This window comes from Podarcis raffonei, chromosome 1 (genome assembly GCF_027172205.1).
Source record: "Podarcis raffonei isolate rPodRaf1 chromosome 1, rPodRaf1.pri, whole genome shotgun sequence".
NCBI classification, from domain to species: domain Eukaryota; kingdom Metazoa; phylum Chordata; class Lepidosauria; order Squamata; family Lacertidae; genus Podarcis; species Podarcis raffonei.
The window spans coordinates 81,383,238-81,400,180 of NC_070602.1; the positions used below are offsets into that span (position 1 = coordinate 81,383,238).

General features: G+C 41.6%; 1 protein-coding gene across 2 annotated transcripts; it reads left to right on the forward strand.

Moving 5' to 3' along the window:
* Positions 1 to 877: 877 nt before the first annotated feature.
* CBLIF (cobalamin binding intrinsic factor) lies at positions 878 to 15,533 on the forward strand. 2 transcript variants are annotated; one of them, XM_053397781.1, is made up of 9 exons: positions 878 to 1,019; positions 10,727 to 10,897; positions 11,023 to 11,166; positions 11,706 to 11,855; positions 12,426 to 12,601; positions 12,721 to 12,901; positions 13,711 to 13,855; positions 14,121 to 14,239; positions 15,291 to 15,533. In XM_053397781.1, exons 1-9 carry the CDS (start codon positions 950 to 952, stop codon positions 15,350 to 15,352), a joined length of 1,218 nt encoding a protein of 405 aa, XP_053253756.1. In that variant the 5' UTR covers positions 878 to 949; the 3' UTR covers positions 15,353 to 15,533. The 2 variants fall into 2 exon arrangements, with proteins under 2 accessions (XP_053253756.1, XP_053253762.1); XM_053397787.1 differs by lacking the exon at positions 878 to 1,019 and adding an exon at positions 9,820 to 9,958.
* Positions 15,534 to 16,943: the final 1,410 nt, after the last annotated feature.

Genomic DNA, 16,943 nt, shown 5'->3' on the forward strand with positions numbered 1-16,943 from the left:
TGGTAACTCCTGCAGCCTAGCTGGTGCCAAATGTATTGCTCTCCTTTCCTTTGGACCACATCAGCGAGGCTGGGGGGGGGGTTTGTCGTCTGGGTGGCCCAGGACCTCCACATACACTGCCCAGGCTTGCACTTTGGGGAGGTCATTTCAGTGCTGCTAACACAGCAGTTTGACTTCACTCATGGAGGTGCACTTCATTGTCTCTAGAGACAGATAGATGCCAACAACCATTTACACATATTTGCAAGCTGTGTCTACAATGGACGGGTTCACATCATTAACACCTGAAGAAGGTCCTGCTTCTCCCATAGCCACAGCCTTGTATTCCAGTAGAAATGTGACCAATAAGCATACAAAGCCCAGTACTCTAATCTTAAACGTTCACTTGGATTAAGCCATATTGGTTTCAATAAACCTTCCTTCCATGTAAGTATGTTTATGATTGTGACTTGTGGCTATGTGGGGGGGGGGGGATGCCCTTCTATCCTGGAATAACTGACAGCCTGTGCCTATGCAAATGTTCTCACCCTTGCTTGTTCAACGGAATAATAATAATAATAATAATAATAATAATAATAATAATAATAATAATATATTTATACCCCACCCATCTGGTTGGGTCTCTAGTCGGCTCCCAACTGAATATTAAAACACGATAAAACATCAAACATTAAAAACTTCCCTAAACAGGGAAGTTTCTACCTGTTTCTACTTCTACCTATGAAACACATTATTAAGAACTGTCATTCTGTCAATCTGTACTTTCCTGCAGGGCAGGGAAACACATCTACGCACATTACTTGGCATTGCTCAATATCTCTTTCTTGCTATGGGGAAGCAACATGATAAGGGAGGAGTCCCTTGTACCTACCTCTTTGTCACTGCTTGGTTCCTGGTTGTAGTGCGCACATCCCAAGAGCAACCAAGAGGCACATACTGCATCTGAGTAATGATGATGGGACCTCTGCTGGGATTGGTGTTTCTGCTTCTCATCCAAGGACAATGCTGCCTGGACTGTAGTAAGTAGGAAAAGCCTGTCAAACTGAATTTCACTCTCTTTAGGTCATAATGATACAGTGCTTCCAAATCTCATTTATTTTCAGGGATATTTTTTTAATGTCCCAGAATGGCAGAAATTTGCAGCTTCCCTATAACACTTCACATCAGCTTAAGTATTTCGTTGGTCTCCCTCTTTTGTCTCTTCTTTTGTCTCTCTTTTAGTCCTTCTCTTTGTCTCTGCTTTGTCCTGCTTCATCTCTCAAATCAGGTTGCCGGCTTTTGTACTGGTCCAGCAGCAAATACCAGGGGATATAAAAGATAAAAGAAGCTGCGTTGGCCCCTAAGAAAAATCCAAAATCCATATTAGCCAATCAAAATGTCACAAAATAGTTTGCAAGCTTTTGAGCTCTCCAGAACCCTGCACCATTTCTAAGGTCTTCCTCCCTTGCTGCACTGCTGCCCCATCTTGTCATTCTGCTATCGGAATGGGGAAACTGCTGCTGTTAGACTTCAACTCCTATCATCCTTGACCATTGGCCATGCTGGATGGGGCTGATGGGAGCTGGAGTCCAACAACATCTAGAATGCCACAGGCTCCCAATCCCTGCCCTATTGCAGATCACATGGCCTCAGGGTGAGGTTGTAATTGTATGATACTTCTTCAGGTAACACATGGGTTGGCACAACAGCAATATAAAATGGATGAGTTGTATTTTTGTATTTATTTGTTTTAAATATTTATACACAGTCCCTTTATCCAATTACTTCAGGGCAGTTTACAGTAACAGCTTGTTAAACTCCATAGCACAATCATTCCTCTGTGCCTCTTATTCTTAGAAATATATACAGTGGTACTTCAGTTTTCGAATGTCTGCATTGACGAACATTTCAGTTTTTGAACACCGTAAACCCAGAAGTAAGTGCTTCATTTTTCGAACATGACTCAGAAATCAAACATGCCAAGCAGCTTCCACTGAGTGCAAGATCCTGAGGCCTAGCTGTCAGCTATTGAGTTTTTGATTTTCAAACGTTTCAGAACTCGAACGGTCTTGTGGAAAGGATTACATTCGAAAACCGATGTACAGTGGTACCTGTAATTTGTTCTGGAGGTCCGTTCTTAACCTGAAGCTGTTCTTAACGTGAGGTACCACTTTAGCTAATGGGGCCTCCCGCTGCCGCTGTTCTCATCCTGAAGCAAAGTTCTTAACCCAAGGTACTATTTCTGGGTTAGCGGAGTCTGTAACCTGAAGCATCTGCAACCCGAGGTACCCCTGTACCACTGTATATAGACAACATCACTTGTGCTTTTCACATTAGCATCTTGCTGTTAGGTGAATAATGCAAATGGTCCAGCGAAAGGGAAGCTCCTAAAATGAGAGCAACACCAAAAAAAAGTCTGTAGAGGGATGAAGAGGAAGATTTCTTTGTTTTGAAATATGCTGGGTTGGGTTTTCCACATCCTTCTATGGACATAGTTGTGTTGCTCTTAATTAGTAGTATGCAGTCAGTCAGTGTCATGTGTGTTTTAGAAGTTATCCCTGGGGAAGATGGCATTAGTTCTGAGTTTTCAAAGAAAGCTACTCCTATAGAGGCAAGGATGATGGTTTTGAATTATCAGCTTCTTATTAGGGTTAAATATCTGTTCTCCAGAATCCAATGCAGAACATGGGTTAAGAAGCAGACCTCTCCCTCAGAGTGATAAAATGAGGTGACAATTGCTGTGTATGCACACATATCTTGGGGGAGAGCTTTTCCTTCTGCGGCTTCCAGAGTTACCAACTTTTAAGAAAACAACAACCTGATTACTACTCCTGTAATTTTTACAGCAACTTAATCTGCAGACTGTAGCAAGGTGATGATAATGGCGACCTCTTTTCCATTCTTAGTTTTACATGTGGACTTGTGCAAACCAAACTGCTGTTTAATGAGTAAAAGGAAGCCAGACTGGATTTTTTCAGATCAGCTGGCAATCCTAGCTGCTACTATTTACAAGGAAGTAAAACGCAACAAAATAGCTATTACTAAAGGTCATCACACAGCTTGTCTTGGCTTAGAGAGCATACTGTATCTTCCTGCTTGCTTTATTATTGTTATATTCACCCCAGCTCTCCACATGATGGAAAATTCCAGGAGTGCAGTGATTACCCAGGAGGGGTGCCAACACGAATAGAATATTGTGGGGGGCCAGGTAAGCCCCACCCTGCATATTTGATCACATGACACAGTGCATGTACACCATTTGAATCAGAATGTCCATCAACTTTGTGGGAGCCCGGCCACCTCAAATATTTTATTGTGGGGTCTGAAGCCCCCAAGGCCCCTAGGAGTTGACTCCTGTGGTACCCAGGTTTGGTTCCCTTTGAAAGAAGGCCTCTGAAGGCTTTTTGATATTTTGTACTATTTGTGTATTTAAAAAAAATACCCAGGTTAACCATAGGCCATTGAGGTTCAGCATCCAATAGACATTACCACAAATACTGTTAGTTTATAGAGTTCAGATTCAGCCTACAAGGCACTTAAAGATATTAAAAATGAAGATACTTAAGGAAATGTGTCTAAGAATTAGTTCTGCGTTGCTGGACTATTGATACTCCTTTGTCAGGTCCAAGTATTGTGTCAGGGCAAAACAAACTATCCAGACACAACCTACACTGTCATTATTTTCTGGAGGTATCCAAGCCCATACCAGAAATTTAAACATGCAAAGGCATGTATTGCATGCCTGTAATAATATTAATAGGTCATGACTGCATTCAAAGGAGAAATACAAAAGAAAAAAGGGGCACAGTATGGAGCAAAATAATTACAATTAATTTATTAAAGCTGAGGCAGAATCAGAGTTGAGTAAGGCAAGGATTAATGTCAACTTGCATTCCACATAGGACCAATGGACATACAGGTTTTTAAGATCTGCCCCTTCAAAGTGGCTTACAACTCAATTAAAATAAACATGAATTACAGATGAGGGTTAGGGGTGAGTATGTAATGAGACTTTAGCTATATCATGATTCAGCACTAACTTATCCCATTGATTTAAAGGGAAATGAAGTTCAGCTCAACAGTCAGGGAAGCAGGGCCCAGAGTGAATTGTGGGTTGTCTTGTCAGCATCATTCCAAACTATAGAGCTACTGAAGGACTATACTATGATCCATCCCTCCCATTTTCTCTTCAAGATAAGTTTTGGGAGAGTGGGGAAAAGGCTCCTCATGTGATTATTGGTCCCCCATTAGCTGTGAGTGAGGTGACTGATCTACTGAATAAGATGATGCATTCAGCCACAGCCTATCACAAATCCACCACATGTGAATGTAATCTCATTACACGTTGATGGATCTTCACGGGGACTTTATTTAATTGCAAAAATGATTCAGAAATGTAAGGAACTGAACTTAAGACTAGAAAAAAGGAGAAATAAAGACACTGAAATTGACATATTTGTACATCTCCAGTAACCACAGTCATTGTTTCAAAATTCTGTGCAATCCCTGATGTTTCCGGTTAAAGACTGCCAATAACTAGGCACAGGAAATGCCCCTGCCTGTTGCTCAGGAGAGCTGGTGCTGTTTACTGGAGTAAGCAGTCCAGAGCTTTCCATGCTAAGTGTTTAGCGTGGAATTGCCACACTTGGATCACACACCTTTTACAGAGCACACACACAAATTATTTATCCAGCCACCCATCCTTCTTTCAGACTGCAAATGATCCATCTTAAAACAACACAAAAAAACCTTAAGTGAACAGTAGCGCCATCTCTCCAGGTGAGCTTGCAGAACTACTCTGCTGCCTTTTTAAAGGTGCCTGTTTCCACAGCCCTTTCCCAATTCTCCAACTAAGCATACATTTGCCATTTCTTTTCTGGTCACTGTTGAGAGCTCCTAATGTTTTATTCATCCCTAACTCACTCCACCTATCCCTGCCCTGCAACTGCACTCCACAAATGGGGCCCTGCTGCAAGTACTGCATGCCTCAGAGGTGCACTTAGCTTGTACTAGAAAGTGGGCTTTTAGTGTTGCAGCTCCAGTCTTTGGAATCAATTACCAGCCAAACTTGGGCAGGTGCCTTGTGTCATGATGATTAGGTATCTACTGAAGGCATTTTTTAATATATATTTTTTGCTTAACAAGGCTTTCACTGAAGGGTGACCCAGGCATTTATGGAATATTAATTGTGTATCTGCAGAAATGTATTTATTGGTTTTTAAAATAATCTGTGGATATGGTTCTTCTTGCTTTTAGAACTTGTGTTTTATTCTACTTTTGTTGACTTGGATCATTTCATGGTGTAAAGTGGTTTATAAATTTGTTTTAAAGATTAACAAGTAAATAAGAAATCACGGAATTTGGCCCAGGAGACAATTTTGCAGGGCAGTTTTTCCTTCCTAACAAACAGAAGGCTATCTGAGAAGGTTCTGTGGGAGAGATGCCAGTGGGCTTAATTTCAGCCACTTCCCAGATGTCACGCCCAATGCTGAATGCTGAACACTTCCCAGATGTCATGCCCAATGCTGAATTCCCAAAAAGCCTGAAGCTTTCCTGCTAGGAATAGTTGGCAAGGAAATCAAAAAAGAGCATAAAAATCTGTTTCTATATGCCACAACAGCCGCTAGAACTATGTTAGCCCAAAGCTGGAAAATGGAATTAATACCTACTATAAATGACTGGCAGAGCAAGATGATAAATTATGCTGAACAAGCTAGAATAACAGGGACGCGGGTGGCGCTGTGGGTAAAACCTCAGTGCCTAGGGCTTGCCGATCGCATGGTCAGCGGTTCAAATCCCCGCGGCGGGGTGAGCTCCTGCCTTTCGGTCCCAGCTCCTGCCCACTTAGCAGTTCGAAAGCACCCCTAAGTGCAAGTAGATAAATAGGTACCGCTTTATAGCGGGAAGGTAAACAGCGTTTCCGTGTGCTGCGCTGGTGCTGGCTCGCCAGAGCAGCTTCGTCACGCTGGCCACGTGACCCGGAAGTGTCTCCAGACAGCGCTGGCCCCCGGCCTCTTAAGTGACATGGGCGCACAACCCTAGAGTCGGACACGACTGGCCCGTACAGGCAGGGGTACCTTTACCTTTTTAGCTAGAATAACAGGAAGACTAAGAGACCAGAATGACCAGAAGTTTCATGAAAATTGGAACAAATATCTGACGTATATAAGAGATAAGTATAGAACTTCGATGACTCTGGCAGGGTTAGAACAACTCTAACAGTGTTTGGCAAATATGTAAAGGAGATAAAACACGTAACTTTAGAAATTATCTGATACTTACCAACGAAGTGAAGGGAAGTCCGAGGCTCAGCGGAGCACAAAATAACTGTGTACTATATATATGATTCTTGTAACAGCTATGTTATATGCAACTTATGTAATCTAGACTGTATATATGTATAATCAATGGAAAACCAATAAAAATTTGTATGAAAAAAAAGGAGACAATTTTGCAGGGCAGTTTTTCCTTCCTAACAAACAGAAGGCTATCTACATGAAATCTTGAGAGAAATTAAGTTTTACCAGAGACAATATATGGATTTGATGAACCAAGAGATAGAATGGAAAATAAAACAAATGAGACAAAGGACATTTGAATCGGCTGATAAATGTGGGAAACTTCTGGCATGGCAATTGAAGAAGAGACAAAAACAGAATACGGTTACAAATCTAGAAGTGGAAGGAAAGAACATTTACAAACCAAATGAGATTAGAAACTGTTTTCAGAGTTATTTCAGGAGACTTTATGCACAAGGGCCGGTGAATGAAAAAGAAATAGAAGAATTTCTTAAAAAATACGGATTACAAAAAATTTCTGAACAAAGTAAAGTGATTTTGAACCAGAAGATAACTGATCAAGAAATTGAGGGAGCCATTCAAAGTATGCAATTGGGAAAATCTCCAGGACCTGATGGACTAACCTCCAGATATTACAAAGCTTTGAAAGAATGGCTTATACAACCGTTGAAGGAGGTTTGTAATGAAATTTTAGAGGGGAAGAAGGCACCTGAATCGTGGAAAGAGGCTTATATCACACTTATACCAAAGTCAGAGACTGAGAAGAACCAGGTGAAGAACTACCGCCCTATATCATTACTCAATGTGGATTACAAAATTTTTGCAGACATTTTAGCAAAAAGATTGAGAAGAGTTTTGGTGGGGGAGATTCATAAAGACCAAGCGGGCTTTCTTCCAGGAAGACATTTGTCAGACAATGTGAGAAACATAATAGACATTATGGAGTTACTGGAAGTTAATATTAATACTAAGGCAGTATTAATATTTGTAGATGCGGAGAAAGCCTTTGATAATATTTCTTGGAGTTTTATGAAAAAGAATCTCCAAGGGATGGGGGTAGGCCAAGGTTTCGAGAATGGTATAAGTGCGATTTATTCTGAACAAAAAGCAAAACTGATTGTAAATAATGTGGTTACAGAAGAATTTGCTATTGAAAAAGGGACACGACAGGGATGCCCAATATCCCCACTGCTTTTTATATCTGTCCTGGAGGTTTTATTAAACATGATTAGAGGGGACCAGCTGGTTAAAGGGATTCAGGTCGGAGCTAAACAGTACAAACTGAGAGCATTTGCAGATGATTTAGTTTTGACTTTACAAGAGCCAGACACTAGTACGAGAAGAGTTTTAGAGTTAATACAAGTATTTGGTCAAGGAGCAGGTTTTAAGCTGAACAAACAGAAAACGAAAGTACTGGATAAAAATTTAACAGTTGCAGAAAGAGAGAAATTCCAGAGTGATACTGGTTTAACGATAGCAAAGAAGGTGAAATACCTGGGGATAAATTTGACATCCAAGAATGTGAATCTATTTAAAGATAATTATGAGAAATGCTGGGCAGAAGTGAAAAAAGATTTAGAAATATGGTCAAGTCTGAGACTTTCCTTGTTAGGCCGAATTGCTGTTATCAAGATGAATGTTTTGCCGAGAATGTTATTTCTGTTTCAAACATTGCAGATTGTGGATAAAATGGATTGTTTCAAGAGGTGGCAAAAAGATATATCTAGATTTGTCTGGCAGGGCAAAAAGCCCAGAATAAAATTTAAGATACTAACTGATGCAAAAGAAAGAGGGGGGTTTGCCCTGCCGGACTTAAAACTGTACTATGAATCAGCGGCTTTTTGCTGGCTGAAAAATTGGCTGCTTCTTGAAAATACAGATATTTTGGATTTGGAAGGGTTCAATAATAGATTTGGCTGGCATGCATATATGTGGTATGACAAGGTTAAAATCCACCAAGGTTTCAAAAACCATATTGTTAGAAAAGCCCTATACAATGTATGGACTAGGTATAAAGATTTGTTGGAAAATAAAACCCCCAGGTGGTTGTCACCGATGGAAGCTAAGGAAGTGAAAAAATTAAATATGGAATCCAAATGGCCGAAATATTGGGAAATTATAGAGTATGAGGAGGGAAAAGTTAAATTGCAGAGTTATGAGAAATTGAAGTCTAAAGTAAGAGACTGGCTTCATTATTACCAGATAAATGAAGTTTTTAAACAGGACAGGAAAATTGGCTTTCAGGTGGAGAGGTCGAAATTAGAAACAGAGCTTTTGGAACCCAGTACTAAGAATTTGTCAAGAATGTATAACTTGCTGTTGAAATGGAACACACAGGACGAGATGGTTAAATCAGCTATGATTAAATGGGCACAAGACATTGGACATGACATTATGTTTGCTGACTGGGAACAGTTATGGACCACCAGTATAAAGTTTACGGCATGTAATGCCTTAAGAGAGAATATTATGAAAATGATTTATAGGTGGTACATGACCCCAGTCAAGCTTGCAAAAATATATCATTTGCCCAATAACAAATGCTGGAAATGTAATGAAACTGAAGGTACTTTTTATCACCTTTGGTGGACGTGCCCAAAGATTAAGGCTTTCTGGGAAAGGATTTATAATGAAATGAAAAAGGTGCTCAAATGCACTTTTGTGAAGAAACCAGAAGCCTTCCTCCTGGGCATGGTAGGCCAATTGGTGTCAAAGAAAGATAGGACGTTTTTTATGTATGCGACAACAGCAGCAAGAGTACTTTTAGCAAAGTACTGGAAGACACAAGAACTACCCACACTGGAAGAATGGCAGACGAAGGTGATTGACTACATGGGACTGGCTGAGATGACCGGCAGAATCCGCGACCAAGGGAAAGAGACGGTGGAAGAAGATTGGAAGAAATTTAAAGTTTATCTTAAGAATTGTTGTAAAATTAATGAGTGTTAAAATGTTTTGAGTAATGCAAAATAGAATTGCAGCGATAAATAATTGGACATGAGAAAAAAGATTTAAAGGAAGTGTTATAAGTAATTAAAACCAGGGGTTGCTGGAAAGATTTAAAACAGGGATGCAGAAAAAGGAGGTATGGGGAAGTCGCTGAAAGAAGGCTTAAGGAAAAGAAGGTTAAGAAATTATACGTGTTTATATGTTTGTTTGTTTATGTATTGTTTTGTACTGTCTTTTAATATGTGTTGAAAAACTAATAAAAATTTATTAAAAAAAAACAAAACAGAAGGCTATCTGAGAAGGTTCTGTGGGAGAGATGCCAGTGGGCTTAATTTCAGCCACTTCCCAGATGTCACGCCCAATGCTGAATGCAGGCAGCACTGCCTGGTCTCTGTAAGGAGCGTGTCACACTTCACAAACAAATGACCATTTCCCCATGAATGGTGATTAACCTTCACTTTCACTGGTATCACCTTGTGGAAGTCACAGAGATAAACAAATTAAATAATACCAGAGGTGATGTGGCAACTGAAAAGCAAAAGGTTGGGAGGGAGGGAACTGGAGCTGCACTTGCAGGTTATATAAAGGAAGCCCAAACAGGCTTTCGACCTGCGCCAACTTCTGGTGTTCTTGGAAACATCAAAGAAAAACACACTCACTCCAGTCCAAAATGTCCCTCTCGGCTGTTGTCCTTTTGTGCATGTTTTGCACAGTGACCAGTGAGGCTTGCGGTGAGTATTAAAAAGCTTAGGGTGCTTCCAGAGGGAAGTACTGCCAATGGGTTCTTGAGGTTTCACAAGCAGGTTGTTGGAGACAAGGTCTTCAGAAACCAAATGGATTTCCTCCTGGGAAGGGTAAATCTGGACTAAATGGTGTGGGTGTGTGACATGGGTGGGCTAGCATTTTATGATAACAATGTCGCAAGGAAGCTGCAGAAAACCTTGAATCAATGAGGAGCACTTGTCCCATGATATATACCTGTCTGTAAGCACCCTTAGTTACCACAGAGCCCCATTCAATGTGAGCAGGATTTAAAAGGTGCTTCCACAATACTTATAGTGCCGATAGAAGTCTGGCAGGAGTCATTCCTGCATTCTTTTAGATGTATCTCAATCTGCTCGGGAACATGGTTTATTTTCATTAGCCAGTTTATTAGCATGCTCCTGATGTTTTTACTGAAGCTATTATAGTGGTATTGTGCTTTTATGTTGTACACCACCCTGTTATATTTTACATGACATTGCAGTTTATAAGTAATAATAATAATAATAATAATAATTTATTATTTATACCCTGCCCATCTGGCTGAGTTTCCCCAGCGACTCTGGGCGGCTGCCAATCAAATGTTAAAAACAGTACAGCGTTAAATGTTTAAATAACATTTTAAAAAATAAAATGCATTTTGTCATAAGTTGAATTGCAGTCCTACTGAAAAGTTACGTAAGTGCTCTGGGAGCAGTTGTTGCTTCTTGATGAACATCTGCTTTTCTCGGTTCCAGCTGTCCCCAGTGCTCAGCAGTGGCTGGTTACAGGGCTCCAGACTCAGCTAGAAAATGGCGTGAAGCAGCAGAGTTCACCCAGTCCAAGCGTCGTGATGGCTTTGAACCTGGCTGGGGGTCGAGATTCCACAGCAACAAAGCGGTTGATCCAGGATATCAAGGGTATAAAAGGTGGGATGTCGAGAATGAGAGGTGTCAGCTTCCCCTAGTTGTCCAATTGGAGCACTAGAGGTTTGTGAACCAAGCCATGCTTGTTTGGAGACACAATATCTGTCTTTCCCCATCTCTTTCTGCAGAGATGACCTCTGGCAAAGTGGCACTTTATGCCCTATCTCTCCAATCATCCTGTGTGGATCCAAAGGATGTCCCGACAGCAGGGGGACGTGTCAATGTGGTCAGTGCCTTGGAAGAAAAAACCAATGAAGAGATCAAACATTACTGTAAGAAGACAAATGGCTGCTGAACTCCTCCCATCCTTCCAATGTTAGGCTGTGTCCTCTCCCAGCTCTTGCATGAATGGTGGCTCTCAGCTGAGTTTGAGAGGCCCGAATCCTTCAGGAATGTCTCCCTGATATGCTACCAATAATATGCCCTTGGATGTGCTCCCAAAACACTGGCTACTTATAACCACCTAGTGCAGTGGCTCCCAAAGGGTGGTCCACAGATGCCAGGGGGGTCCGTGTAACCCACCCAGAGGTCTTTGGCACCATTCGCAGAACAACAACTACCATAGAGGTATCAACATTTTCAAAAGCAAGGGGTCCATGGCTTGGCTTTTGGGAAACAGGGGGCGCACAGTACTTAGCTAATTGGGAACTACTGACCTAGTGTGACTGAAGCTAGGACCCATCTTTGCCATTTGAGGATAACCACGTCCCTAGTCATTATAAGAACCCCAAAGAATGTTGGGCTGAGCATGGGAGCCTGCTGCGGTCAGGAAGCAGCTGCAATGGATAAGACACAGCTATGTTTGTTGCAGATGACACTGGAACCCCCAAGACTACCAACTACCAACTGGCTCTAGATATCCTGGCCCTGTGTGTGGAAAAGAGTCCGGATGCCAAAAATGCTGCCGCCACCCTCATTAAGATTGTAAAAGGCTGCCAGAGCAAGGGCTGCTTCGGCGTAGGTAAGATTACCACACTTGTACATACTTTTTTTTAAAAAGTAATTTTCAGTTTTACGTTTATTCTGCCCTTTCTCCAAGACATTTGGTCAGGACAGTGTACACACTTATCCTTGCAATAAGTAAGCCACAGTGGGGTGAGATGGTGACTTGCCCAAGGTCACACAAAGGGAGTTTCACGGCTTAGTGGGGTTTGAGAGTCAGGGACTCCTAGTGCAAAATCCTGCCGTGCGGTGCAATTTGACCTGCTTCCTCCCAGTGCCTGCTCTTCAGCAGCCTTCATGCTCCACAGCTGCAGGGCTGACCTCCTTCACCTTCCCTAGTGTCCCTTCTGTGGGTCATCCTTTGCTGAGCAGGACATCAGAAAGAGAGATTTGCCCTGGTGCTCCCTATAGTCTCAGTAGGCAGGGCTATTTGTCTAGAAAAAAGAGGTGACGGAACTCGCCGTGAACACCTACTTCGTTCTCTTAGAATGGCAATGGTGCCCACCTGAGAGGTGCCAGGACTGAGTTCCGGCAAGTTCCGGCTGAATAATAGCTCTGTCGGTAGGCAATGATGACGTGTGATTTGCAGATACTGCCGCCATGGTGGCTTTGGCACTGACTTGTGTGCATGACGGAATGAGCAAGGGGAGCAAGATGGAGGGAGCCATTACTGAGACGCTACGTGTGATCACAGCACAAATCCTTGACTCACAACAGGAGAGTGGCATCATTGGAAACATCTATAGCACTGGGCTGGCAATGCAGGTATGTCTCTTGCCATACATCAGAAGATGAAGCAAGGAGCGTGTTCATCACCATTCGGTGTGTGCGCGTCCCATTGCCTTCTCTCCACTGCAAGCTTCTCTCTCTTGCTTGCTTTCCAGGCACTCAGTGTTACCACTGAGTTCTACCCTGCTGGGGCATGGAAGTGCACCAAGACCATCGACGAAGTGCTGAGGAAGCTGTATGAGGGAGCCTTTACTAATCCTGAGGCGGGTTCTCAAATCCTGCCTTCTCTGGTGGGCAAAACATACTTGGATGTTGCGACTCTGAATTGCTTCTCAGGTAAGGCTGCACCTCGCTGAGTGTTGACCTGAGCCAAGGCAAGAGCAGCATACAAGTTCCTCAAGGTCTTGAACTGCAGCTTCAGACTTTTGGCATATAGGAAAGGCAAGGCCTAAATTAATCTGTTTTCTGTTTTCCAACATAACCTTTTCATGCTGCTAGGAAAAAAGCCAAGTAGGGTTGTCAGCCATTTTTCCTGACATATCTCCTGCACCTCTAACAGCTGCATGGCAAATCTAGCTTCCCTATCATCACTAAATTTCCTTGATAGAAAAACTTGATCTGTATCTGTTGAGCAATGAATAAAGGCACTGTGAGAAGTGAAGTTACAGGGAACCAGGCAGAGGGCCTTCTTGGTAGTTGTGTCTGCCCTGGTGGAATGCCCTCCCACCATTGTCTTCTAAAAGTCAAATAGGCAACCCTGTTCAGGGAGATTTTTTAAATGTTTGATGTTTTTAATATTCTGTTGGGAGCCGCCCAGAGTGACTGGGGCAACCCAGTCAGATGGGTGGCATATAAATAATAAAATTACTTTTACTACTACACAATATGTTTGATATGCAAATGTTGGAAGTGGCATTAGGGCTAGTCCTTTCATGCACGCCCCTCCTGCACCTGTTCGCTTGAATGCATGTGCAGAGCTTATGACAAGAAAGGGCACTAATAGTGCAGTGGTAAAAGCTTCAGCTCATTTTCCCAACAAGGCTTAGATCATGTCATGGGCTCCCCACTAGCTCTGGGACTACAGGACTGGCTTTAGGTATTAAGGGCATCATGAGGTATCTGCTTTCTCCTGTCTTTTTGCACAGATCCTAACATTACAGTGCACTACACTGTAATCAATCAGCTAATAGGACCCTATTTCAACTACTCCGTAACAGTGAAGGTGCTCAAGGGCTCTGTACTGCTTGCTGCCTTGGAAGCTGCTCAGCGTGTTAATCCCACTATATTCAGGTAAAGAAGGGAGGCCTGGCAAGGGTGTGTGAGAGAGTGTGTGTTAACTCTAGCATTTCATGGGGGCAGGATGCAACATTGTGAAAATTTATTCTTTAAAAATAAGCTAATACCATGATTTGAGGGACACTGAATATCATTTTTAAACACTAGATTTTGGTGAATTGTTTCCAACATTTCTGAAACTTTGGGGACACTTCCCTTAAAAATTTATTTTGGAAATTTATTCCCCCTTAAATGATAGCTTTCCCCTTTTAACTTACAGCTTTCAAACAGAATCAACTTCCTGGGGGCCCATGGTTATTTCTATCCATGGTGTCAATGGCAGCACCGATGACAAGACCTACTGGCAGTTCTTGAGTGGCGAAAAACCCCTTGACCAAGGTGGAGTGTCTGATGAAGAAATCTTTTGAGTCAAAAGAAATACAAAATGGCTGTTTGCAGTCACAAGGGAGCATGTTCTCCAGATAACTTCCGCTGTTAATGGCAGTATTTCCTCTATTATGTTTGAATTGTTAGTAGGACAGAGAGCAAAACCAGCAGCAGGGCTATGCCTGTGTTGTTCGTATATACAATTAAAGTGGCAAGAGCAAGGGGGACCATTAATATTCAAATCTTACCTATTAATAAATGGTGAGACACAAGACAAGATCAAGGGAGTTGCCTTGGCAGTGACTGGAGTCCATGGTACAGGCTAAAGAAGGAGGTTAGGGAGACAGATGCTTTAGTGAGGTTACCAGATCAAAAGTTGGCGTTGCTCAGGAGCTGGATTTGAATGATTTCCAAGATAACTTTTATTATTATTTATTTCATTTATAAATTGCTTCCCATGAGACACTGTGAAGTGATTTACAAGATCATAACATGCTATGTGTGATATAAAAAGAGATAAAATTGATAACAGATATTAAAAAAATTACTAGAAAATTTAATATAACAGCAGTATATACAAATAACAATACAATTCAGATCTGGAACAGATACCAACTTGTATAAAGAGATTAGAAGACTTGATTAAAGAGGACATCTGATATCCAATGGGAGTCAAAGTCAGATATGAATACTAAGCTGAGGCTTGAGGTACAGTAGCAAGGCAAAAAGGATATGACATAGAGAAGGCTGTGAAGCAGAACTGGGATAATAAATTTATTTATGTAGTTCACCTTTCATGTGCTCTCCCCGCAGTGGTGGGCTCTCTGTTTTTCATCTTCAGCTGATGGTACACATCCAGCATAAAACAAGCATGTGCTAGTTACAATGTTGAAGGCAGTAGTCAACAAATGTATCTGATGGGAAACTGCAGATTCCTGCATTTCAGGGGGTTGGGCTAGATGACCCTTGGGGTTCCTTCCAATTCTATGATTTTATGAAAAAGCTGTATTTCCAAGCTGTAGAGCACTACTTACTTTTCAACATCACCGCTTTGTGTCTCCAGGTGTTGGCAGCTACAAGCCCACGGACAATGAACATATTGTGGCCAAATTCAGTACATACTGAGCAACCAGCTGCCAATAGGAAGAACTACTTCAAATAAATATTTACCAAAGTATAGTTCCTGCTCCAGGTTAAAGAGATGTGTCAGCTTATTTGAAGATGCAACATTCAGCCATGCTGCATGCTACATAAGAACATATGCACTATCTTGTAGTTCTGACAAGTTATAAATAAAGCAGTTGGATTCCTGTGTATCATACTGTGCATATTTCAGATTGTTCTACACCTTGGTATCAATTTCAGTTAAGCACTGATTTCATTTATATTCACAAAGTAAGAATGGTCTATGCCAGACAAAAATATGAGTAAATATGATTTCTATCTTTTGCTTCCTTCTGTATTGGATTACTTCTGACGAGATAGTATGCAGATATGGAAAAACTACTCTACCTGCCAATTTTTAACCAGTAGATAGGCACCAAAATCAATGAAGAAAAGCTAGCATGGAATGTTTCTGTTAGAGTATGAAATGCTTTTCTATTCAAAATGCAAAAAAGTTGAATAATAACAAAGATACAACCAACAAGAGAAATACATCATAACTCTGAAGCAGCAGTAATATGAAAACTAATAAGCTAACCACACCAAGGTACGCTCTCTCAAACTGTCAAGTTTTAATGATTTGGCAGAAGAGTATCTGGATGTCCACAAGGCACATTTCCCTAGACAGGGAGCTCCAAAGAGTTAGCTCAAGATCTGAGAAGGGCCTGCTCCAAATTCCTGCCCATCTCATGTTGGAAGTGAAGTTCTTTTTTCTTCCAGTGGGAAACAGGGTAATGTCCAAAGAGCACATTGTACATAAACGAATACTGGGGAATAAAAATACATAAAAAGCCACAAAGTGGCTATTATTATATGCAAGGATTACAATACGCAAGACTTAAATTAACTACAGCCATTGCTGTACCCTACCCTAGCACACCTAAATTCCACCAGTTCTCTAAGTTTACTACATAATTGCAGCTGTCCTATCCTGACTGCAGGGCATTTCCATGTGAGAGATCACAGCTACCATTCTAGAAAACAGGTTTCTGAGGTTTTAGATGCATATTACTAAAGATCAACTTGGTGCATGGGTGTAGCTGCCCCCCCAATCAATAAAAATCAATAAAAATACATAACAAACTGAGGTTCTGCCCCCCCAACAAAAGACTTGCCCCCCCTCAAATCCTGACTACGCCCATGACTTGGTGCCCTGAATCTAGAACCCAAAAACTATTTCAAGAAAAAGAAAGAAGGAAAATGTTTGCAGGGTCCCCTACTTAAAACGAAGCTGCTCCCAGTGACTTTTAATGTGCCACCAGGTTCTTTGCTGCGATAGAGGCTGCAAGCTAAGTTGTAGCACCCAGGGCCAGATTTAGGTTTGATGAGGCCCCTAAGCTACTGAAGGTAATGAGCTTAGCTGTCAACGTTTCGCTTTTTTAAAGGGAAATTCCCTTATTCCGAATAGGATTCCTCGCAAGAAAAGGGAAAAGTTGACAGCTATGGTAATGAGGCCCTTTATATGTCCAGCTGTCCTTTGTCAACAACAAATTGTTGCTGTTTTTTGTGTTGAATATATGCTATATGGTAATTTATGGACGTAATAGGTATC